We start from the raw sequence: 24,181 nt of genomic DNA on the forward strand, positions 1-24,181 counted from the left end.
GCGGAGCCATAGAAACAGGCAAGAACGCGGTGGCTGCAGATGGGGCTGGTGCAAAAGAGCAGGCAGCAGGGGAAAGGGCACAGCAGCCCCTGGGCACAGCTGGCAGCCGCAGGGGCCTGGAGCACCCGAAGGGTGCAGAGGACAAGGGGTGCAGGAGGACGAGCGCAGTGCTAACCTTTTTGTCACCCTCACAGAGGGATCGGGAGACGGAAACAGGATGGGCAATCACCAGGCCCTGCAGCAGCCTCCCTTCTGATCTTCCCACACGTGGAAAACCCCCCCGACAGCCCCAGCCCCTCAGGAAAGGGCCTGAGGAAACGCAGCCCTCCCGGGCAGGCAGCAGGGCTGGGGTCGAGTGCAGTTAGCCACTCCCCATCTAAGAGCATTTCCTCCCACACCAGGCTAAGGGAGTGAGCAGGGTGTGCAGGAGGGTCCTGGACAGAAGGGTCCCTGCTCAGCCTTTGCTCAATTTCAGCCTGGGCTTGGTCCGTGCAGACATCTCAGCCGAGCTCACATCAGCCCCATGCTCCAAACCAGCTCTGCCCACCCCTCCATGCTGTCCACCCCAGCCACCAGCTGGGATTCCAGGGCAGGAGAGCTGCGGGTCCCAGTTTCTCCCCAGCAGCTTTTGAAGCTCTGCCCAATGCCCAGCAGGGAAGGAGCAACTTCCCAGGACCCCGCCTGGAGAGCACAGGGGGAGCAGAAGAGAGGCCACAGCTAGTTGTGCAGTTCGTTTAATTTATACAGGAGCACACTGAGGATGTACAGCACCCCTGGGGCACCGCGGGACACGGGGAGCCCTGCCTGGGTGTGGAGAGCCTTGTCCAGACGTGGTGCTCGCCTACCATCACCTCTGGTTACTGCATGGCCCTGCCCCAGTCACTGCTCTGAGCTGTCACACACTAGAGGGGAGCTGAACACGGCACAGCACTGCACCACCACAGGCACCTCACGGCTCCTACAGCTCCAGCTAGATAAGGAGGACAAGGAACGATTCACAGCTTGTGCAGGAGACAAAGCAGCAGCTACCATGGGACAACACCACTGAGCCCCCATGGGGGGCTCCTGGCCCAGACTCAGCCTCTGCTCTCCCTGAAGGGGCTACACAGATCCCGAGCACACAGGACAAGTCACCAGGACCTCCCCCTCTGCAAAACCTCCACCAGTGCCAGGTCTGGAGGTGCCTCAAGTGCTTTGCAGCCTCAAGGCCTTCATTTTTGAGCAAGGAACCCGAGAATCTCCCTGGCAGTGCTTGGTACCCAAGGGGAGCTCACGAGATGTGCCCCAGCACACACCACAGACACCTCATGCACTTGGCATCTCCAGGGGCAGACTCGAGGAAGGAGAAGTTTCTTTGATCCAGTGTCACTCAGCGCCTGAGCTCTTGGCTCTGAACCACCATGGGCAGCTCGGGGTGCTACAATAAGTTAGGGTCACAGGGGGTGGGGGGGAAGGGGAGGGGCTGCATGCAGTCAGACACAGGGGAGGGGTCAGCCACAACACCAGGGCAATACTGCTGAGGAGGGTCCTTAGTCATCAAACCTCCCCTCACGGATGGTGTCAAAGGAGAATGGGAGGAACTTGAACCCAGTGCCGGTGTAGAACTTGTTCTGGAACTCGATCCTGCAAGAGAGGGCAGAGGGACAGTGGTCAGAGCAGGGCACAAGCCAGCCCCCAATCAAGGACTCTGCTGGGAGCACCACCACTGACTGTACAAAGCCAGGCTGGGCACCCTGTGGCACAAACCCTTCTCAGCTGATGGTTTTGTGGCAGAGCAGCCAGAACTCTCCAGGTCCTTTGATCCCACCCCAAGTCAAAGGGCCCCAATTACAGGGAGGTCCCCAGCTGTGGTCTTCCCTCGGAGCCCCATGGAGCACAGAGCTTCTCCTCGGGGTCACAAGGTCCTGCTAGGACAAACCTCAGCCTTGTGATGCTGTACTCAGGCTTCCTCCCTCCAGCAGCTCCTTCTCTTATTCCCTTAAGCACATTCGGTTTATCCCCACATGATGACTCCTGCAAGAGCTGGAGCTGTGCCTCTGGGCTCCAGCTGAACACTACCTGGGCCTTGGTTCTCTGCTGCCCCTGAGCAACTCAGCTTACAAAAAGAATCATCCCAGAGAATTGCCCAACGGTCTTGCCCAACGGTCAGCAACAGGGAAAGAAGGGAGCAATCCCCTGACCCCCAGCACAAGCCAGAGCAGAGTTCCCTGAGCCTCATCAGAAGCCCTTTCCACTGAGCCCACGCAGCCCCTGAAGGACTCAGCAGGTCTGAGAATGGTTTTTCCGTATCAGAAATCCTGGCAAACTGCAGAGCTGCTGGCACTACAGCTGGCAAAAAGTGGCTTCCCAGCAGGGCTCTGGAGAGCTTCCTGCCCTGTCCCTGCAGACAGAGCTCCCTGCAGGAGGCCCTGGGATGAGCAGGATTTTCCGAGTGGGAGGGAGGGCGCCTGGCCAGCCTGCTCCAGTTTTTCAGGAACTCTGATAATCTCCACAACCATCCTGTGACTGAGTGACTGCTGTGTGAGCAGAGGGAAACAGGGGCCGAGGGATGGGTGTCTGAGTCACACAGACCTCCACATGAAACATTAACCCCGAGCTGCTCCAGCTGGGCGCCACAGCTCCTTCTGGATTCCCTCAGTCACAGCTGGCCACAAATGGATGCTGAAGCTTGAGGAGAGGCTGCTGTGAGGTTAGGAACTACTGAAAGCAGCACAAGGAGTTAACAGCAGGCCCTGGGTAGAGCTCCCACATAGGCCTGCAGCCCTGGCAGTACTCCAGGGCTCCTCTCACCCCACAGCACCCCAGAACCCTCCCTGCTGAAGGAATGCAGCTCTCTGCAAAAGCACAAAACAAATCCTCCTCTTGTGGGCCTGGCAGGCAGGGCTCAGGGAACAACCTGTGCTCCCCCTAGAGACACAGCCTGGATTCCTCCTCTCTGCCAGGAAGGCTGAGCCACCACCCACACCTTCAAAATTCCTGGTAAGTGATTCTGCTCCCACAGCCACAAAATCTGACCAGCTCCTCCCAGGACAGCTGGGTTTGACCCCCCCCACCTCCTTCTAAAAAGGGAACAGCCACTGGAAACATCCTGGTTTGACTCAGGAGGAGGAGGAATGTTCACAACTTGTTCTGAGCCCCTGCAGGAGCCTCCCTCCCCACCCCGTGAAGGGAAATCCACAGCCCCAGAATCACTCCAGCAGATCCCCACGGCCTGAAGTAGCTGCCCAGGCTCTCAGCTAGCTCAGGTTTGAGAAGTGTGGTTAGGGAAAAGCTGAGCACTGAGAACTTCAGTTCTGCAGCTCCCCAGCAAGTGCCCTGCGTGGCCACAATGCTCCCCGTGCCAGCTGCTGCTCAGATGGTTTCTCTTTCTGCCCTGTCAGTGCCTCCGACCTTCCCTGGCATGTTTCCAGTCAGTATTTTCATCTCACTTTGGCACAGCTGGGCAAAGCCAGTTCCTGGCTGAACTGCAGCCTGTCCCAGGAGCTGTGTGGGTGCAACCTGTGGGCACTACCCCAGGTCAGAGACCCCCAGAGGCCTCTTCTCTCAGCCCATGCCCTCAGGTAAGACAGGAAACATGAGGCCTGCCAAAAGGCTGCTCAGAGCTGTTCACCTGCTGCTGCTCAGAGCTGTGCCATGCAGTGTTGCAGCCAGGGCAGGAGGCTCTGGAAATCCACAAGGAGTCAGAGCCCTGCTGGCAGTAACCAGGCTGGCAGGGCTTCTGCCCTCACCATGCAGAGTGAGGGTGAGGAAAGAGCAGGCAGCCAGCTCTCGAGTGGCTGCTGGGAAGCTTTCCAGGCTGGGTGCCAGGGAAGAGTGGCACCATCCAGCAGCCATTTCAGCAGGGTCCCCCCCAGCCAGGCTCTCTTGGCACAAGATGGCCACAGCTCCCAGTCCTGCCTGCAGCTGAGCTGCAGGACTCCCCATCCTGCATCCCAGCGAGGGCAAAGGGACAAAGCTTTCCTTCCCCAGGAACAGGGGGCAGCAGGAAACTTCTGTCTGATCTGTTTTGAGCAGGCACTCTCCACAGCCCCTGGCACAGCAGGAGCAGAGTGGTGACCAGAAACAGGCCTGGAGCCTCTGGCACTGCAGAGGCTGCCTGCAGCCAGGGCACAGCACTGCAGGACATCTGTGGTACCCCAGCAATTGCTGACCTCAGCATTATTCACTGCAGGGGGCAGCGGGTCGGGGGCAGGGGGCAGCAGTGTCCTGGGCGTGCAGAGCTGAGAGGCTCCCAGGGCTCACCAGTGCAGGCGCAGGGCGTGCAGGAAGGCCGAGAGCCCTTCCATCACCAGCAGGATGGCCACGGTCAGTGTGGCGAAAGCAGCGAAGATGAAGAAGAGGCCAAGGCCTCCCCCCAGGCTCCTCACACTGAGGCCGATGTGGATCACCATGGTCCAGAGCACCTCTGAGAGCTCTGCCAGGAGAGAGGGAGCAGGAGGCTCATGTCAGAGTGCCAGCAAGAGCAGAGACAGCTCTGGCAGAGGCAGGGAAGGGGCACAGCAGCTTTGGCAGGCAGCTGCCAGGCCCTTGCCTCCCACGGCGTGGGGCAGAGCCCTCATCCCACAGCCCTGTGCCCCCTCTCCCTGCCCAGAGCACAGCCTCCTCCTACAGCTCAGGCTGTCCTCTTTCCCCCCGCAGGGATGCCCTTGGCGCAGGGGTCACTCACGTGCATGTGCCAAGCTGAGCGCCCAGAGCCGCAGGTAGGATGCGGTGTTGGAGATGCAGCCCAGGCAGTACTCGATGGTGTGGATGGCCTGGTACACCACGGTGTCCCCAAAGTCAAACTGCAGAGAGAGCACAGGGCGTGACAGGGCCACTGCTGCCACCCCCTTGGCAGCACTGCCTGCTCCCGGCCTGGCACAGCACTGACCGAGAGCTGAGCTCTCATGGATGACCTTGGGTGCTGCCCACAGCCAGAGGCAGCTTCCAGCTGCAGATGTGGGCCTGGCCAGGAGAAGACAGGTGGGCAGCGAGATGAGATATGGAACTCATGGTCATGGGTACTCATCAGATGCAGGCACTACCACGAGCTAGCACTGGTGTGTGCCTGTGCCACAGCACCAGGAGATGCTGGCACTGCCACAAGCTGGCACTGGTGTGTGCCTGTGCCACAGCACCAACGAGAGCCTTTGGCAAGGCACAACCTTGCCCTTTTTGCAAGCCAAAACGATGCACAAAGCAGCCTTGAAGAAGTCCCATCCATGCCTCACTGCCTGGCCATCCCTGTGTCCTGCTCAGCCTCTGAACTAGGGCCAGAGCTCAGGAGGGCTCTGCCATGGGGAACAGTTCCTTGTTTTGCAGCTTGGGAAAGTGTGGCCCCCACAGTGGAGCTGATCCATGCCTCAGAAACTGCTCCCATCTGAGCTAAGTAAACACCAGGTCTGAAATGCATCAAGTGAGTCAGGCTCCAAGCATGCACACAAAGCTATTTATAGCCCATTTCTCCCCCAGCAGATCCAGGGCAGAAAATATTTGAAGCACTTCAGTTCAATGAGCTGTCAAAGCCTCCTTCCCCACAGAATGTGAGCTGCAAAGTTCTCCCCCAAAGCTACCCTGGTGACACCCTCCCCCAGCACACAGCCAGCCAGGGAACAGGGCATGGAATATGGGAACCAAGACAAGGACAGCTCAGAGCCAGCTGCAGCAGCTGGAGAGAGTTCCCAACAGGCTAGGGAGTGGGGGAGCTGCTGTGATACAGTATTTGTAGTGCCCCCCCGCCCTACCCTTAACGGGTTTGGTGACACAGAGCTGCCAGGTTCTGCTCATTGCCAGCAGAAAGCTTCCACCCCTGACACTCTTCAGGGACCTGAGCAAAACCCCCACCCAGCACAGATGAGAGCTGCTCTGATTTCCTGGCATTTATCTTGCTTACTTGTTGGCACTGAAGCCTCAAATCACCTGTGAGGGGGGGGTCCCTAAGCCCTTTCTCTAACACCCACACTTAGCACAAGTGTGCCCCAAGGAGCACTTTCTCAGGAGCTTCTCTTCTACATCTGGCGAAGGAAGTGCAGCTGCATAGAGCTGGACTGGTTTGGCTGAGTGGCAACAACCTGCACTGCCCTCAGGATGGCAGAGGGGGAAAGAGCTGCAAAGAGCCTGTGGCAGTGCAGGGCTCCCCCAGGCGCAGCAGGCAGAGAGACTTCTTCAAAGTGTAACAGCAACAACTTTGCAGTTCAGACCTCAGCTTAGCTCCCCAGGCTGACTGGGGGAGCTCTGCAGACAGGGGAAGGACACAAAGGCTGTGCAGGTGGAGTGATAACAGAGCTGTTAATGGGCACATGGGGATGGGGTCACAGAGGGCCCAGGGCAGGCCAGCTGCTGGGGCTTTGGCAAACAAGATGTGGTGACAGAGGTGACCCCTGCAGGTCCTGCTCCAGAGACACAGACATGAAGCTGCAGCCTTACCACCTCCTCCTCTGTATGCTTGAAAACACAAAGGGACATTAGTGCAGGGCCTGGCTCCCACCACCCACCAGCATCCAGGCAGCAGTGCTCCCTCCCCACCACACAGAAGCAGCCACCTGTGCCATGCACTACAGAGGCGATGCCACCGGAGAGGGGCCAAGGGGCACTGGAGTGCTCTCAGGCTGCTTGAGATCCACACCTCCTTCCTCTCTACCAGAGGTGAGGCAGAGCGATTTGTGCCACCCCAGGGGCCAATGAATGCCAAAGAAACAGCCCTGGGGCTTGGACTGAGGCTGGGAGAGCCCAGGTGCTCCTCAGCCAGTATGCAAACCATGTGTGCCTCCCGGGAGCGGTTTGGAACAGGGCACACAGAGCCACACTGCCCTGCAACTGCTGTTGCTTTTTCTGGAGTCCTGGGAACGACCAAGAGAGAGCCTGGTGAGGACTGTGATGGAAGCTCTTCGCTGGCAGCATGGCTGCTGAGCTCTGAGCAGGTGGCAGTCGGGAAGCACAGCCACAGCGCTGGCACATCCTGGGCACCGACACTGCCCTGGCAGGGAGGAAGGTGCAGCGCTTACCTCTTCCCCCTCCTCAGAATGGGTGGACAACTGGTCATGTTGGATGATCTCAGCATCCTCCTCCGTAGGGCCATTGCCCACCCGGATCCCACCAAAGTTTTGCGTGCCCTGACACATGCAGAAAAAGAAAGAGCAAAGTGTTTGTGGCTGCCCGCGGCTGCCCTGCGGCTCAGCTGCAGCTGCGCCACACGGCAGGGAGGGCTCAGCCCAGGGCAAGGCAGCTGGGCAGGGCTGTCCCAGTTGGCTGGGAAGGACGTTGACTCCTGCTGGGGCTGGGGAAGGAAAGGCTGAGTGAACACTGGATACATCTCTACAGAGCAACTGCAACCCTGAGAAGGCACAGCTCTCAGCAGGACACTGCTGGCATCGAGGTGCAGCAGAGCAGTGCATGGCCCAGAGATGCCAGACGAGGCTTGGACCCCCCTGCTCTGGTCTCTGGAGCAGTCAGACAGCAGCAGCCTGGGGCTGGGGGGACACCCACAAGCTCTCTCCCAGCCTCTGGCCCCCTGACACCACAGGGCACTCAGACTTGCAGACTTTGCCTTACTTGGCAGCTCTGCCTGGTGCAAACAGTTCCTTTTTTGGCCATTTGTTCTGACCTCAGCTGTGCTCCAGGCAGAGCAGAGCAGCCCAGGGGAGCAGCAGCAGCTGGGATCTCTGCAGCACAGCATTTGGTGCATGGCAGCCTCCTCCTCCCTCCAGCCCAGCCCGCCTCTGAGGAAGGACGCACAGACAGTGGGGCACCCAAGGAGCCCTCAGACAGAGCTGCCACAGAGCAGATGACCCTGAGGTCTGTCTGTGTCCTGGGCTCCTGCAGTAAGCAGCAGGATTTCCATCTGCCTCCAACCACAGGAACTGCTCCTGACTGACCTGAGGGGCTGCAGACCCCCCGAGAGGGGCAAACTGGAACACCTCGAGTGGGAAGAGCCCTGCTGCCAGCCTGAGCACTGTGCAGGTTGCTCTGCCACAGGGACTGCTCTGTCTGCCACATGGAGGCCTCAGGAGCTGAGGAGTGACCGCACAAACCCAGGAGGGTTGGGGTCCCCTGCCCACGCTCAGAGCCCCTGGCCCTGGCCACCAGCACCGAGGCTGCTCCGTGCTCTGCTCTGCTCTTAGCCTCTTCCCTTCTAGGCTGAACTGTGACTCCTAAAGCACCAGATGTGAAGTAAAGACTTTGCCAGGTTTCTAAGGACAGATGAGGTGGACATTTATGCTTTGAAATTAAAGGAAATGGAACACAGAATCCATTCCTAGGCCAATGCTGCTCCCAGGGGCTTCAGCACCTCTGGAACAAACCACTGCCAGCCTGCCTCACTCTGCTGTTTCCAGCCCCTGTGCATCTGCAACTTTGCCCTCGCTCTGACTGTGACTGCTCTGTGAACCCAACCTGAACACAGCTCCAAAGCTCTGCCACTGACCTGATGCTTCTGACCACACCTCACACAAAGACCTTCCCCCTTTCATCTGAGCTCCCTTGCTGTGCTGATAGATCATGCATGAAAGAGCCTTTTCACATCTGACATTGCTGTGAGGGCATTTAAAATGCCATGACATAAACAGTGGCCAGCAGCTCAGGAGGGCCTTAGGGCTCCTCTCTTTCTGTTTCCCACACCTGGAAAGGTTTCTGCCCCTGCCTGGGCAGGCAGTACTCACAGCTCAAAGCACCTGGAACACTCAGCCCTGGGAGCTGCTGCAGCCTGCCAGAGAGCTTTGGCAGTAAGACACAAAAAAGCAGAAGCATGGGCTCTCAGAGGCTCCTTTCTCACAACCAGTTTGTTACAGCTTCGGCCCAGTGGCAAAACCTAAGGGATCTCCACTCTGGGGCTGCTGGGAAGCCGTCACAGAAACCTGGGCCTGGGAGCACACAATGGAAGCAGAAATGCTTCGATAAGGAGAATCCTCAGCTGCCTTCAACAAATGTGCAAAGAGAGGGGGAAAAAGGGGGCAGTTAGCCCAGGGGCTGTGCTGGGCAGTGCTGCCCTGCTCTGGGGCTGGGCTGCCAGCAGCACTGCAGAGGAGGCTCTGGGCACAGTCAGCTGCCCCCCAGCCTGCTTCAGAATGTATCAATTTTGCTCAACTTTGCTCTTTCCAACAGAAACTGGTTTCCACCCTAAAGGTGCAGTTGCGATTCCCTGCTGCAATCAGATACATTCCATGCTCCCTCCACAAGAGCCAGGCAGCAGCTCCCCTCTGCAGCTCCATCAGGTCTCTCCACTCACTGGCGCAGCCGCTGCTGCCTCCAGAGCCTGCTCGTTCGGCACTGTGCTGCCCTGGGCCTCCACGGGCTGCCCTTCCTGATGGTGCATGGAGAAAAGAAAGGGAGGAAGAAACAAAAAGAGAAAGGGAGGCAGATGGAGGGGGCATGGGAGGATGAAAGGTGGTCAGAGAAGGGAGAGGGAGTGTCTGTAACTGGCAGGTCTTTGACTCTGGTAGCATCCTGCAAGCTCTCTGCCATACATGCAGGGGCAGAGTCTCCTTAGAGCACCTGTGCCAGGCTCCTGCCTCTCACACTGCAGCTGCAAGCCTAGAGAGCAGCCCAGAAGACAATCTCTCCCATCAGGACTGCTATGGTCTGATTTGTTTCCTCTGAACTGTTGTCTTTTAGCATCCAGACTTAGCAGGCAGCTGGCAGCTCTGCCAGCCAGTTGAGCTTCCATCTTTGCCCCCAGGCTGCCAGGCTGGCGAAGGCACAGTCCTGCAGCCAGCAGTCAGTGAGGTGGAGGTCTCAAACCAGCTGGCAAAGCTCCACCAGATACTCTGCTTCGAGCTCTGCCAGCACAAAGGGGTTTGAAAATCAGTCTGGTGCTGGATGCAGGTCTGGGAAGCAGGCGGTTCTTTGTCTCCAGGAAACCCCAACCTGCCTCTATGTCTGGGGCTGTGAAAAACATTCTGCAGCTCACAGTGCAGCAAGGACCCACATCCAAGCCCAGGAAGGAGAAGACAGCTCTGCAACCACCAATAGCTTTGAGACTGAGCAGCTCAGAGGTAGTCACCCACCAAGTGCTTCCTCCACAGGTACTGACGGCGAAGGACCAGGGGCTTGGCTACCAGCATCCAGGGCACACACAGCAATGCCACCACCACGAGGAAACACTGCAGCCCTTTCTGTCAAAGAAACAAGTCTCAGGTGATTCCTGGCAGCCTAGGCTCAAGCACACCACACACCCTCCTCCTGTATCCTCAAAGGTCTGGATTCCCAGAGCACCTGCTGGGCACTGCCCATCTCTTCCAGGCCCAGCAGGATGACCTGTACCCAGTGCCTGCCCCACCTGACTGCACCCAGGGCCATTCTGGCAGAAAGCCAAAGGGTTCTGCAGGGGATGGGAATTTGGCAGCTGTATGATGGTGCTGGGAGGAAGTGGTGTTAGTGTCTCAGCTAAGCTCAGAAGCACCACACTGCAGATCCAGGACACTATTGCTGATCACTTTCTGCTGGACCCAAATGCCCTGGATCCAGAGCTGACTCCAGTTCAGACTGACACAAACTCCTGTTCTGGGGATTGTTCCTTTCTTCAACATGACTCAGCTTCAGGCTTTGGCAATGATGCCACATTTCCTCTGTCACAGAGGCAAATGGTTTCCTGCTTGGTTTCACAGCTATGAGAAGGCCAAGGACAGACTCTGGTACTGTGGAGGATCTTTGGCCTCAGCCCAGCAGAAGCACTCAGCACCCACCTGCCCTCTGTAGAGCATCTTGATACTGGGGTCACTGTAGGAGAAGAGGAACATATTGATGAAGTGGATGAGAAGGCTGGGGGCATCCTTTGAGGTGTGAGCATCGTAGGCTGTCCACTTGTAGAAAATGAGGATAACCAGATAGCCAAAGAGGGAGGACATGAAAATAATTTCTGGGATAAATCCAAGGTAGATGTTCAGTGGCTTCTTAAAATAGCTGCAAGAGAAGAGGGCCCAGGGTTACATGTGGCTGGTATCAGGAATACGTCAGGCAAAAATCAGTGACAGGACAGAGCTGTTCAGTATGGCAGACAGAGCTGGGCTGCAACCAGAGCTGCCCTGCCAGGGGCACTTCCTGCAGGAGCAGCTGCCCTGCTCCTCCCATCAAAGGCCTAAGGCCTGGCTGGCTCCTGCCTCTTACACACCTCACACCCAAAGAAGTTCCCCCCTACCAGCAGAAAAACAGAGCAGAGCTCTCACATGTGGTTGAGGAGGCTCAGGGTGACTCCAAAGAGCATGTGGATGATGCCAAGGATCACAGACATCTTCATCTTGAAGGAGTTGAGGAAGGCCAGCTTGTTGCTGGCAATGTTCCAGATCTGCGCAAAAGAAGATAGTCAGACAAGCACTGAGGAAAACCAGAGGATAACAAAAGCCTTCACTTCAAGCTGAGCAGCATCAACCAGGCAGAGAGCAGGAGGCTGCCAAGAGCAGGATCTTGTGTCTGCCACAGGGGGAAATGAGCTCAGAACCCCTCCTGCAACCCATTCCCTTGAGCTGGCAGCTGACCCCACTGCTGCAGCAGGCATCAAACCTTGCCTGTGCTCATGGCAGGAAAGAGCTGCAGGAAAAAGAGGCTGTAGCCTGGACAGAAGAATCAAGCATTAGGGACTTGACTGCACAGCGGCAGCCAGCTGAGACCCTCTGCACCTCCCTTGCAGTGTGAGACACAGCCAGCAGGGCCAGCAGCAGCCACCCCTGGCAACACACACACAGTGAGAGGGCTGCAGGCAACGTCCACTCCCAAACCTACCTGCAAGAGATAAACAACTTTCCCCAGAGTGAAAAACAACTTCATGAAGTGATTCAGGTCTAAGCAGATTTGGTTAAAGCTGTGCAGGTTAGAGTGAGGAAGAAGCTTTCCAAGGCCCTAAGAAAAATTCTCTGTGTCCTGGAGCTAGAGGCTCAGCAGCACTTTTATCACACAGGAGCATCTCCAGCATTGCTAAGGAGATGGCCAAGGGGGTGGCTGTGCTGTGGAAACCTTTCAGAGGCACTTGGGTGTCCTTCAAGGCCAGCAAAGGAAGGAGGAGCTCGTACCGGGTCAATGCCAAAGGGGTAGGGTCCCCCAAACACCCCTGGGATGGCAGGGTTCAGCTGCAGCAGAGGAGTGGTCTCCAGCAGGGCATCTCTGTTGGCACAAGAGGGTTACACAAGCATTAACTCCAGCAGCTGTCCTGTGAGAGCCAGCAGCAGGCCCTCCTGTGTGACAGCAAGGAACACCTCAGGTGGAGACCTCCTGAGTGGTCCTAGAGGTGTTCCCAAATTAATAACATCCTGTCTCCTGCCCAGATCAGGGTCACAGGCAGGGAGATGCAGGGCACAGGACTTTTGCTGTGAGGAGAAAGGTGCTAGGCTGCACCTGCACCGGCTGGTTTGGACACCCCACTGCCAGCCCTCTCCTATCTGCCCTGGGACTGAACTCAGAGCTGTGTCCCTCAGCTGGTAGGGCAGTGGGGAAAGAGAAGTGCCTGGCTTGTCACTGCCCCCGGCTGGTCCCCAGCTCTACTCACGACCAGTTGCCCTTGGTGAACATGGGCCGCACGCTCCAGGAGGAGCCGAACATGTTGAGAGACTTGGAGAAGCAGTCGTTGTAGATGAGGCCAGTGTAGGTGGAGAAGAGCCCCATCAGCAGGATGATGTAGCGCCCACTGAACACCATGTTGAACATCTAGGGCAGAGGGGAGCAAAGGCAGCCCTGAGAGCCAGCTGCAGGACAGCCACTGCCCCTGGGGACTGACATCCCAAAGGCTCTGCTCCCCTGGGACAGGGAGCATGGCAGCAGGAGGAGGCACTGCCCAGCAGGGTCTGGACGCAGGGGAACTGTCCACAGAGGGTCTGGGAGCACAAACCAGCTCCACAGGCTCTTGCAACTCCCTGGGCTGGCAGTGCTGGTTCAGGGCTAGGCAGCACAGACCCTGCTCGGCTTTCACCATGACTGACCATGAACCAGGCCTGGGTCCTGCTAACTGAAGCCCTGAGCAGCAGAACCTCCCAGAGCAGCCAACAGAAAGGATCCAGGAGGTACAAGAGAGATGTCGGGGCCCAGCAGTGCCTGAGCCCCTTTAGGAAGCAGCCAAGCTGCGGTGATTTGCATCCAGCAGCTTCTGTACTACACTGACAGACTCTGTGTGACCCCAAGGAAGGAGCAGGGGGCACTGCCAGCTGAGGGGGCACTGCCAGCTCAGGTGGAGGGATGTGAGGGACCCCAGCTGCAGCTCTCTGCTCTCACCGAGTCTGCCCTGCCACTGTACCTCATTGTCACTTTTCTGCGACAGGATGCGGCTCTCCCTCAGCACCATCCAGACAGCAATCAGAGTCATCAGAACGCCATGGCCGAAGTCCCCAAACATGACAGCAAAGAGGAAGGGGAAGGTGATGATGGTGTAGGGTGCTGCAGGGGCAAGGAGACACCTTGAGTGCTGTACCAGGGTGAGCCCAGAGGCAGCAGAACTCCCAAGCCCCCTGCCCTGCCTCTGGAAGGTGGCAGATGCTGAAGGTGTCACAGGACAGACAATGCAGAGGCACCAGAGCCAGGGCCAGCCTGGGCTCACCTGGGTTGATCTCCCGGTAGGTGCCGATGCCATAAGCATCGACGATGTTCTGGAAGCCAGAGGTGAACTTGTTGGTTTTGTTGTATGTTGGGGGGGTCTGACTGGTCTGCATCCTGTTCAGGATGGATGGCACTGTGGATCCACTGTGCTCCTGCTCACAGAGAGTGGAGGAGGGTTAGAGATCCTTCTCAGAGCCGCAGGGAACAGCACAAAGCAGCCCTGCCCGGGAGCGCATGTTCCTGAGCAGCTGAGGAGACCAAGACACCCAGGTCTGACCCCTGAGGGGACCTTGCTCCTGTCCTGGATGGCTCCTGTCCATTTCCCTGCTGTCTCCAGCACAGCCGGGGGTCTGAGTGCCCCCAGGACGCCAGTCAGGAGCATTCCTCTGTTGTGCACTGCAGTGTGTTATCTGCAGCCGATCTAAAGGCTGTGACCCCTCCCTGGCACACAAACTGTGCTCTGTGAGACTGAGCTCAGAGTCTCCAGGGAGGGCTCCCAGAGACCCCCACCCTGGGCCAGCCAAGCCTGGAGCAGCAGTGAGGAGCTGCAGGGGGTCACTCACAGTGCCTCTCCTGAGAGCAAACTGGATGGAGTCCAGGTCGGCCACGGGGCACCAGACCTCAGCGATGAGGCACTTCTGGGTGACGTCGATGTTGCAGAGGTTCAGGGTGTGGTAAATGGCCTTCATCTTGCGCACTTTGATGAACCACACCCGCAGGCTCTTGGCAGCTGCCTGCAGCACTCGCTGCCGGTGGTCCTCTGTCTGGTTCAGCACCTGCCAGTCACAGGTGGGGCAGAGTCACCTCGGGCTGGGCAGCTCCAGCCTCACCCAGCTGAGGTGGCCATGCCCCCTCCCCACCCCTCAGTGCCCACAGGCTCTGACAGGAGGCCTCAGAGCTTTCCAAGGACACCTTCTGAGGCTTCCTTCCCCCGGTTCCAAAGGCAGGGGATACTCAAACAATGAACTGTTTAGAGATCCCACTGAACGTTTTTGCCTCCACCCAGGTTAAAAGAGCAGAGAGGAGTTCCCCAAGTGGGCTGAGCCCTGCCCTGGGAACAGGCAGAGATCACAACCAGACCTTCTGCTGAAGGGAAAAGGAGAAAGTGTTTGCTGCTGAGGCTGCTTCCAGGAACTCACCCAACCCACACCAAGATTTCCAGGCTGGAAAGTCTTAGACTGCAGGGAAAGTGAGGGCACAGGGCACAGCCAGCTCTGAACCCTGCTGGGTTAACTGCTTCTGAGCTCTGGGCTACTTGAAACGTGCTCAGCTGCTGCATTGCACAATCCCCAGCAGCCCAAACTCAACTCATTTTCCTTATAGCTTCTGAACATTTTATTTTTTGCCTCAAATCACTTTTTTTCTGCCTTGTACCTGCCCTTCTCTCCCGAAGCAAGCACCAAGGATTTCACAGCTGGCCCCCAGCAGAGCTGAGAACTGATTACATTTCAGCAGGGCTCACACTGCTGCACAAGAGCTTAGGTGCAAAGCAGCTCTCCAGCACAGCACAATGTGAAAATATGAAGACAGGCAGAAAAAAGCAGTCAGCATTGTTCCCTCAACCTGGAAGGGCACTGAAATGCTTTCAGAGTCCTTGCAGATGAAAGAGGTCATCAGGCAAGCTGGGATCTGCTTGCACCTTCCCTTCTGCCCCCTGCTGCTGCCACACTTCATGTGTGTGATGAACTCCTCAGCCCTCCAGGAATCAACTCTCCACCAGCCTGGACCCTGACAGAGAGAATAGCCCAGCAGACATCTCCAAGCATCCCTCCTGCACTGCTGAGCTGCTGCTGAAAGCAGTCCTCTGACTGGGGCAAAGACTCTGCTGGCTTTGGGTCTCCAGGATGCAGCATTTTCAAAGGCCTCATTAGAGCAAGAAGGGCTCTGAGCCCAGCTGGTTTACCATCTGAAGATCATCAATCCTGGTGTTGACACCAGAGGCCATTTCCTTCCGCTCCTGTGGCGTTTCTGGGCATGGGTAAAGGGAGGCTCTGAACCTGGAAGGCATGGAAAGCACCTCAGTGACAAAGGCAAACCTGGCAGGGGAGTGAGTGGCTGAGCCTGACACAGAACTACAGCAAGAAGCACCTGAAGAGGACCCTTTGATCGGCCAAGACTGCCAAGCAGAGCTTCAGGCTCCAAATCAAGGGGCACAGAAGTTTGCTTTAGGCCAAACCAGAAGCTGAGTGCTCAAGAGGGAAAAGGGAGGAAAGCCTCTGTCCCTGCACTGCCTGGGGCTCAATGGCACTGTCACAAAGCTGGCACCACCCCAAAGCAGGCTGCTGCTATCAGACCAATGCAGCTGCAGCTGGCAGCAGTGACAGCTGGAGTCCCCTGGGAGGATATCACCCACTGGCACCCCTGGGCCTGTCCCTGGGCTCCACACTTGCATCCCCTTGTTCCCAGCACCCTCCAGTAAAGCAGGCAGCCAAGTGTGAGAGCCACAGCCTTGGGCAGCGCCCAGTCTGGCTGTGACATGTTTCAGCTGCTGCTGCTCTGCTGTGCTGGATGCCCCTCTACAGTCACAAAGAAAAAAGGAACGGAAGACACCAAGGCCAAGCCCTGTCCATGTTTTTGAAGCACTGGAGAGAGCTGCCCAGCTGCAGCTTCCATACCCTTCACAGATCTTTTTGACTCTGTTCTTCAGCTGGTCCCCTTGAAAGAAGATGATGAACACTGACTTGTGCACATAATCCCCCTGGAAGGGAAGAGAGAGAGCAGTGTGAGGGGCAGCCAGGGGCAGAGCAAACTGCAGCAGAGTTCTGCCTCTGTGCAATGAAGCTGCACAGTGAAGCAGGGCTGCACTCGGCAGCACCGAAGAAGGCACAGGGGCAGCAGCTCCCCCCACCCCAGCAGAGAGCAGCTCCATGTTTATGGAAGCAAAATATTCTGAGTTATCTGTTGCTGTTCTGTGCAACACAATGCAGAGGGGAACCTGGGAAAGCCTCCAAAAGAACAGGGATGTGATGAACTTATCAGCACATCCTGCAGCCAGCTCACCTACAGGACCTTGCAAGAGCTGGAGACTGAATGGAAACAAGAGCAGGGCAGCCTGAGGGCTCTGACTCTCCAGGGAGGCCAGGGCCACATTCTCTGTCCAGCTGCTTTCCCCCTGGCAGGCAGGGCTCCCTTCCTGCATTTGTTGAGCTGTTATTGTTCCACCTCCCTTAGGAAACTCTAACATCATGCCCCAAGAACGACCACTCTAGGTGTAACCTTGGCTTGAGGAAGTGCTGCACGAGAACAAAGACTCTCCTAGAAGGCAGCCCCTTGGCAGGCAGCCACCAGCAGCAAGTCAGAGGCAAAGGAGCAGTGACTGAGCTGCAGCTCTGCAGCTGTGCCACTGCAGCCTTTCCTCACTGCTCAGAGCAAGAGCTCCCCATCTTTGGGCGCTGTCCTCTGACCTTAGCAAAGAGGCTCTGAACATAAACCAATGCTCAGAACATTTACTACTTAGAGTAACAGAGCAACCCTCAGGTGGGATTTAAATCCTGAGGGAATTCAGGGAAAACCAAAGGTCCAAATTCAGAGCCAGAGAGCTGCAGATGCCCCACACAGAGCCTCCTGCAAACTGCCGCTGGTCCAGAGCTGCCCACAGGAGCTGCCCACAGAAACAGCTCTGCCCTGCTGCACTCCAAACCTGGAGGTGTTTCTCTGCTCCCCACAACATTCTCCTCCCACCTGCTGGCTCTGCCTCAGTAAACAGAGAGCTGCAGGGAGCTGCTCTGAGGGGCCCAGCACAGCTCCCCGGAGGACACAGGCCTGGTGCTAAGGCTCTACAGCTGCCCGGTGCTGCCCCGGGGTCCTGCTAGCAGCTGCTCACCGTGACAGGGTCCTCCAGGGGGCTCTCGATGTCGGCCTGGCGCAGGAAGACGTTTCCGCGGCAGACTCGCCACAGCATGCGCTCGAAGGTGGGGATCCGCTCACGGGAGATGACTCCTGCCACGAACCTGCCCGGGGGGCACAGCACACCTGGGGCTGCAGCTGCAGTGCCACCCACCCCAGCAGCTTGCACCTGGCAGCAGCTTGCCGCAGGCCGAGAGCTCCAACAGCAGCTGTCTGTGAGCTCTGTGAGCAGAGGGAAGGTCCCCAGGCACAGGGCAATCAACCCACAGCACTTGGCACAGGCTGGGCATGGGGCAGAGAGGAACTGCCCACTACAACCCAGCAAGGCCTGGCCAGAGGAGGCACAAACACATCTGGACGCAGTCTCTGTGCCTGCTCAGCTCCACAGCAGGTTGATGCTTACTGGCACAGCAAGGACTGCTGGCACCACAGCTCTGCTCCTGGCATCCAGCGCCTGTGTCCAGGCGAAGGGCCCATAGACACAGCAGCCTGGAGGCAGCAGGGCAGAGCACACAGAACTTGCCAGGTGCCCCGGGAATTGTGTGCCTGCAGGAGAGAGCTTCAACAAAGCTGAGAGCTCAGAGTGCCCTGCAAAAGCCCAGCAGGGGTGCCCAGGACACAGACTGGGGCAGAGATTTGTGCAGCACAAACACAAACTGGTGACTGCACGTGCAGAGAAAAGGGACCAGTGGCTGGGTTTGGACCAGCTCAGGCTGGCAGCCTGGGAAGCTCCAGGGCCGTGCAGAGGCTGAGGTGAGCCCAGGCTGAGGCTGCCCTTACCCAAGCCGCAGCGGTGCTCCCCTGCCCATCTCACTTGGCTCCAGCAGCGAAGAGGACTCCTCCAGCAGGTCTGGATCCGCCATCTGCTGATGATGCAATTCAGCCTGAATTCACAAATCAATTAACAGCTAATGAAACTGGTTAGTGGCATGCAGGGAACGAGGAACCAGGAGGCAGCTTGGGAAGACAAGAAAGAAAGAAAAAATAGGAAAGGAAAAGAAAGAAAGAAGAGAAGAGAGCAGAAGGAGGAAGGAGGTGATAGGAAGGACAGGAAGGACCACACAAGGGAGGAGGAAAACAAGAGGGCAGGTGGAATGGCTCAGCACAACTGCCACACAAGACAGGCCTGAAGGCTGCTGCACAGCCCAGGGGCTGCGGGACAGACAAGTGTGAGGAGAGGCAGAGTCCACCTCACTGTGCCACATTTCACATGCAAGGGATACTCCCAAGAACAGTGTCAATGGCACAGGCAGAGTGCCATTGCCTTGGCTCTTCAGTGGAGAAGACTCTGGAGACAGCTGCTGAGTTGCTCTCCTTCTGCTTGTGCATTTCCTGCCCATGAACAAAGGCAAAATGCATCTCCAGGAGGTGCCTGGGAAAGTGCCTGCAGTGGAGCAGCCTGGGGCCTTGCTCTGTCCAGCAGGAGGACTCTCAGCTAAGCCTTCCAAAAAATGTTTCACTGATCTTGGACAGCCTGCGGCTTCACAGGGCAGCCACTGAGATCTCCACACCCCACAGGTGCCAGCCCTCTGCCAGGCTCTAAAGCCAAGGCAAGAGTTCAGCCACTTTGGGATTCTGTGCCAGCCTGATCAATTCCATACTGCTGCCACATCAGTGCAGGGACAGGGACAGAAGCAGTACAGATCCTGGCAGGGCTCATGGTGATTTCCTTGGCTGGCTTTACAAAGCTCATTTTCCAGGAGAGATGCAAACTGCTGCAGCTTACAGCCCTGCCTGCTGACTGAGCCTCTCAATAGATTCAGCTTTAGCCACCATCTGTGCTACTGCCAGACATGGCAAATGCACTGCCCAGGGCAGCCTGGCTCCTCCTCTGCCTGCCTAGGCACTGAATCAGGGCACTTTTACTCTGGCCCTAGTGCAGCTAATTTGCAGGGCAAAGTTCTTGGGAAGTGTCAGCAGTGGGAGTCAGGAGGGATGCTCACATCACAAACTCTTCATCACCCTCACACTTGGTTCAGCCTCACATCCTCATTTCTACCTCTGCACCTTACAGAATGAACTGACAGCAACGACAGCTCCTGAACAAACTCTGCCCTCTGGGGTACACTGGAGCCTTCCACCCAGAGTGCTCAGGGAAGAGGCTAAAATTGCCCTGAAGGTAGAGTTTGCCCTTGCAGAAGCTGCACACACACAGCACAGCCTTGCTGAAGCCTGGAGCCAGCTCAGCAGCTCACCCAGAAGCTCTCTGTGCAGGAACTGCAGAGAGAAACTCCACAGGGTTCCACCTGGGAGTCAGATAAAGCTCTGCCCACCTACAGGGGCAGCTTTTGCAAGGCAGACCTCAGGCAGCTCAGCTGCTCCAGCTCTCAGATGTTGCAGAAGTGAGGGCTTGGAAAAATCAGGGATGAGAATTTCTGCTCTCTTGGACCTCCAGGCAACTTCTTGCAACATCAGAAACTGAATGAAAGGTTTGCTATGAAGAGAACAGGACTGAAAGAAGGAAGTCAGTGCCCCAGCACAAAAGATAAGAGAGCAAACACAGCAGGATATTGGTGTCTATAGCTCAGGGTGCTGACAGACAGCGAGGTGCCAGGGCCAGAGGCTTATGTTGTATTTGCCAACAATCAAAAGAGGCTCTCTGGATGCCTGCTGGGAGCTGCACCACGCTGAGCATGGGGGGCACAAAAACAGTAGGACAGCTCAGGTGAAAACTTTGGATCTGCCTCCTTTGAGTTACTCTCAGGAATTATGGACATCATCCCTGCCCCCAGGGGCTGTGTCCTTAGGGCAGGACACTGCTAAAGCACAGAGCAGCACTTCTCAGGCTGAGCTTACGCAAACAAAGCAGCTCAGAATAAACTGGGATTAGAGCAGTGCTGCTAAGAACTTCCTTGCCTAAGGATTATTTGCAGAACAAACCCTGATGATCCCCAGCTCCACCTCTCCACTGCTTTGCTGAGCACAGCCTTCAGAACAAAAATGGCTCAGCAGCTCCTGCTCTGCTTCTGGAGGGGGAACCAAAGCAGTGCTGCAGGATAAAAAACAGAGAGTGTGGGAAGGAAAGAGGGAGCCAGCTGCAGTGCAGAACAGGGGTGGAGGAGCAGAGTTTTCACCAGCAGTGAGTCAAATGCCACAGTCAGTGTGGAGGATTTTCCCTACAGCAGGTCACTCAGGATTGGGAAAAGCCAAGTGTTTGCATGCCAGGAATCAGAGTCTTCATTGTCAGACATTTTAAATTGCTTGCTGTTCCCCCAAAGCAGCAGCTGGAATCTCAAGGCCTGCGGAAAAGTTTTTTCCTTGCTCTGGTTTCCAGCTCTGGAGCACTCTCCACACCATACAAACCAAGCCCCTTCCAGTTCACAAACAGGACAGAAATCCATTTCCACAAGGACCAAAAGGGATTCTTTTCACCACCTAATTACTGACCCAGAGCCCTACAGAAATGACAGATGCAGAAGGAACAGAAGGAAGCAGATGTTGAGAAGGAGGAAGGGGGGGGCAGGGGACTGCATGCCATTAACCATTACTTTTCCAGTCTTCTTTTATGCTCACTCTAGGCAAAGCTCTCAGAGAAAGCTCTCCAGCTCTCACTGTTCTTCACAAGCAAGGCCAAGAAGACTGAGAAAAGGAGCAGAATCATCACCATGGTTTTGAAACAAGAAATGGCTGCTTTGTCTGCAAGGCTCACATGAAGAGCTGCTGACTTTTGCTTCCCTCCCTCCCCCGGCACAGAGGAAACTCCAAGCCCAAGCTTCTCTGGAGCCATTTCTTGTGCAACTCATTACTGTGAGCATCATCATCCTCATTACAAGTCACTGAGGTCCCCAGGAGCTGAAGGATCTCTGCAAATGACAGCAATGGAGCCTTCAGCCCCCCAGGGCAAGTGCCTGCAGAAGGCTCAGCACCATAGCTGCTCTGTGCGGTGTGAACTGGAACAGCCTCAGCTGTTCTGCAGAACCTCCTTCCCTGCGCCTCACCCTGCCCAGCTTGCTTTACATTTGTTGGATTTTGGTTTATTGTCACAGAAACCAGCACCAAACAGCAGCAGAGCTCCCTAGAGTTGGACACAGGTTCCCTTTTGAGGGTGGCCTGACACAGACTGCTTAGAGAACTGATTTTGATCCTGTGGGGCTGTACTGGGAGCTGTGGGCAGCTCTCACAGGAGGGGACAGTACCTGTCCCAGCTGAGCAGTAGTTGTGCTTGGGTTCACTCAGAGGCAAGCAGTGGCACCTTAGGGCATCTGTACCAGGCTGTCAGACACTGCCAGTGAGCATTCAGCACTTGAAGGCCAAGGGGTTTGTGCTGAAACCAACCCCATGACCAACCAGCTGCCCACACTAGCAGCAGGATCTGTGTCACCACTGACCAGGACTTGTGTGGGCACAGGAACAACCTTAGTGCCTCAGAAGGCAGCATCCAGTGCCAGAGGACCAACCTCAAGCTGTTAGATAAAGGGGCTGGAGCACAGCTCTGCCTGGAGCACACTCACTGCCAGAACCAGAAGCTGTGTCCCTTATAAACTCTTTGATCAAATCCTGAGGACCTGTCCTCAGCCAAACCACCTCCTTCCTGCTCTGGAAAATGTGCAGGAGCCCTCAGAGAACTCTGGGACAGTCAAACTTTGCAAGGATTCTGTCTTTTCCACACAGGTTCCATGTCTGCAGCAGCGATGACATCAGAGGGGCTCCCCCAGGGCTGGGGAAGGAGCTGCCTGTCTCTGGCCCAGCTGGTACCATTTTAAATGGCAACTCTGCTCCAGAAATTATTGCTGAAAACTTCAGGATCTGATCAAAGGCTTCAATAATCAAATAATTAATCCATTACCTCATTGGACTTTGCACTGTGACCCTAAGGAATGGTCTCCATCTAACATGCAGCTGGCCTGCAGCTGCCCTGTCAGTGAGCTGAGATTGCTCAGCTGAGCGCTGAGGGAGCTGCTCCTGCAGCACCAAGGGCTGGGCCTCCTGATGTGCTCTGAGGCAATTTTGGACAAACCTTTGCTTAACTAAGACAACCCCAAACCAGCATCCTAAGAGGCAAACAGTGGGTAGCTCTGCATGGAAAATAGAAAATAATTGGAGAGGCTTTCTTAAACAAAGCATAAAAATGACCCTGCTGCCCCAAACCAGCAACTGAAAACAGATTGGAAGGACAGGCCCCAGCTGCTCCCCCACCGCGGTGCTCTGACCTCATCAAAGAACTGCTGAGTTTTACGCAGTATGAATTTTAGTTCTGTCAGCTCCAAGAAGTTTCTCTTCAGGGCTTCCTGGTTTGTGTTGATCTCTTTAAGCTCATTTTCAATTTTCTCAAAGTTTGCCTGAAAAGGTGTGAAAAGAAGGAGGGAGTTAAAGCAGTGCCATGAGCACCTGCTGCTGGTGGAAGGACCAAACATGAAAGGTGCTTCATGTTCCCATGTGATCCACACACAGCTGCAGATGTGTCACCCAACACAGATCCAGCTTGGGAACATTCTCCTCAGACAAGTCAAAACCCTTCCTGCTTAACCAGCCTCTTACCAACTGGATTTACTCAGCCTTCCTCAAATCCTTAACCCCTCTCCCACAGTTACCACAGGCCCCCCACACCACGCAGCTCCAGCAGGTTTGGATCCATTGATTTGGGGAAATTTCATTCAAGTCCTTTCCTTTCTAATTGCATTTGGACTGACATGATGCTGGTTACTCCACATCAGCCAGGTGTGGGCTGGGGACAGCTGGGGACTGCAGTTCCTGCAGCTCTGCCACCAAAACCAGTGCTAACTTCCCTCCCTCTAGAGCCAACGCCCGGGTCCCAGCATTCAGTTTCCTTACCTCCAGGTCAATCATGTCACGAGGAAAGGGCACCTCTGGGTTCTCACCAGTGTCCATTATTGGAATATTTGCCTTTTTAATCTCCTTCTCCACAAACCCTGGAGAGACACCATCATTAGTGCGAGCTGCTTCAGGGGAAGCTCTCCCTGTAGCCCCAATCCTGTCCCACCAGCTAGGAACTGTCCCCGCATCTCCTCATTTCATGAAGGTTCATTCAAGCAGGAAGGGTCCCTGGAGCAGTGACTGCCCCAGACAGAAGCCAACAGCAGTCGCTCCCCCACCCAGCACTCAGGTTGCCAGCCCCGCAGAAGCTGCAGAATCAGCTCAAGGCCGGGGTACGTACGGAGCTTCCTGTCCATCTCCTCACACCTCCGCACTTCATTCACGAACTTGCGCTGGAACACGTTCACGTCGGGGTTCAGCTGCAGACACAGACAGGCGTCCTCAGCGACCCCCCGGGGCAGCGGGGCTCGCAAGGCCTTGGAGCGAGGGCCGAGGGTCGCCTGGCCCCACTCGGCCTTGCCCTGGCGACAGCCGCCGCGGGGGTGCCGGGATGGCCGGGGATACTCACGTCGCGGAACTGGACCTTGCCCAGCTCGCCCAGCTCGCTCACACAGCAATAGGCGGCCTCGGACTGCAGGAACAGCTGGGCCAGGGTCATCTCCTCGCTGCGGAACAGCTCCCCCATGGCTGCGCCGGCCCTGCCGCGGCCTCTGAAAAGAAGAGCCGTAAGAACAGAGCACCGGGATCGGAACGGAGCACCGGGATCGGAACGGAGCACCGGGATCGGAACGGAGCACCGGGCCGGAGCCGGCGCCTGCCGGGCGGCTAAGGCCTCCCCGTCCTCGTCCCCATCTCCATCGCCGCCTCTTCCCTTCCCGTCTCCGTCCCCTGCTGCCAGGCGGGAGGGCGGCGACCCGGCAGGCGCTGTCCCTGCCGCGTTACCTACCGCCGCTGCTGTCGCCGCCGAGCCCGGCCCGCAGCGGCCACCCTCAGCTGAGCGGCGGCTCCCGGTGCTGACGTCACCGCGCCGCAGCGCCGAGTCACGTGGGGACGTCTCCAAGCGACCGCG

General features: G+C 56.8%; 1 protein-coding gene across 22 annotated transcripts; it reads right to left on the minus strand.

Annotated features, from left to right (window-relative positions):
- Nucleotides 1–729: 729 nt before the first annotated feature.
- ATP6V0A1 (ATPase H+ transporting V0 subunit a1) lies at nt 730–23,797 on the minus strand. Of its 22 annotated transcripts, none has more exons than XM_054396758.1 (22): nt 23,681–23,797; nt 23,453–23,531; nt 23,110–23,207; nt 22,488–22,616; nt 18,118–18,200; nt 17,315–17,441; nt 16,107–16,189; nt 15,395–15,488; nt 14,055–14,267; nt 13,493–13,643; nt 13,193–13,332; nt 12,452–12,609; nt 11,979–12,069; nt 11,139–11,257; nt 10,659–10,875; nt 9,981–10,088; nt 9,203–9,277; nt 6,984–7,091; nt 6,406–6,423; nt 4,667–4,784; nt 4,243–4,414; nt 730–1,623 (listed from the first exon to the last, which is right to left on the minus strand). In XM_054396758.1, exons 1-22 carry the CDS (start codon nt 23,795–23,797, stop codon nt 1,530–1,532), a joined length of 2,592 nt encoding a protein of 863 aa, XP_054252733.1. In that variant the 3' UTR covers nt 730–1,529. The 22 variants fall into 22 exon arrangements, with proteins under 22 accessions (XP_054252733.1, XP_054252727.1, XP_054252731.1 ...); XM_054396752.1 differs by having other exon boundaries at nt 16,107–16,272; nt 17,305–17,441; XM_054396756.1 differs by having other exon boundaries at nt 18,118–18,221.
- Nucleotides 23,798–24,181: the final 384 nt, after the last annotated feature.

Source organism: Indicator indicator, chromosome 39 (genome assembly GCF_027791375.1).
Source record: "Indicator indicator isolate 239-I01 chromosome 39, UM_Iind_1.1, whole genome shotgun sequence".
Classification (NCBI taxonomy): Eukaryota; Metazoa; Chordata; class Aves; order Piciformes; family Indicatoridae; genus Indicator; species Indicator indicator.

Coding starts and splice junctions, on each gene's coding strand:
- ATP6V0A1 (XM_054396752.1), bottom strand. CDS start 23,797: ATGGGGGAGCTGTTCCGCAGCGAGGAGATGACCCTGGCCCAGCTGTTC. Junction 13,644..14,054: donor TTGCTCTCAGGAGAGGCACT/GTGAGTGACCCC, acceptor CTCTGTGAGCAG/GAGCACAGTGGATCCACAGT. Junction 11,258..11,978: donor ACCCCTTTGGCATTGACCCG/GTACGAGCTCCT, acceptor TCTTTTGCGCAG/ATCTGGAACATTGCCAGCAA.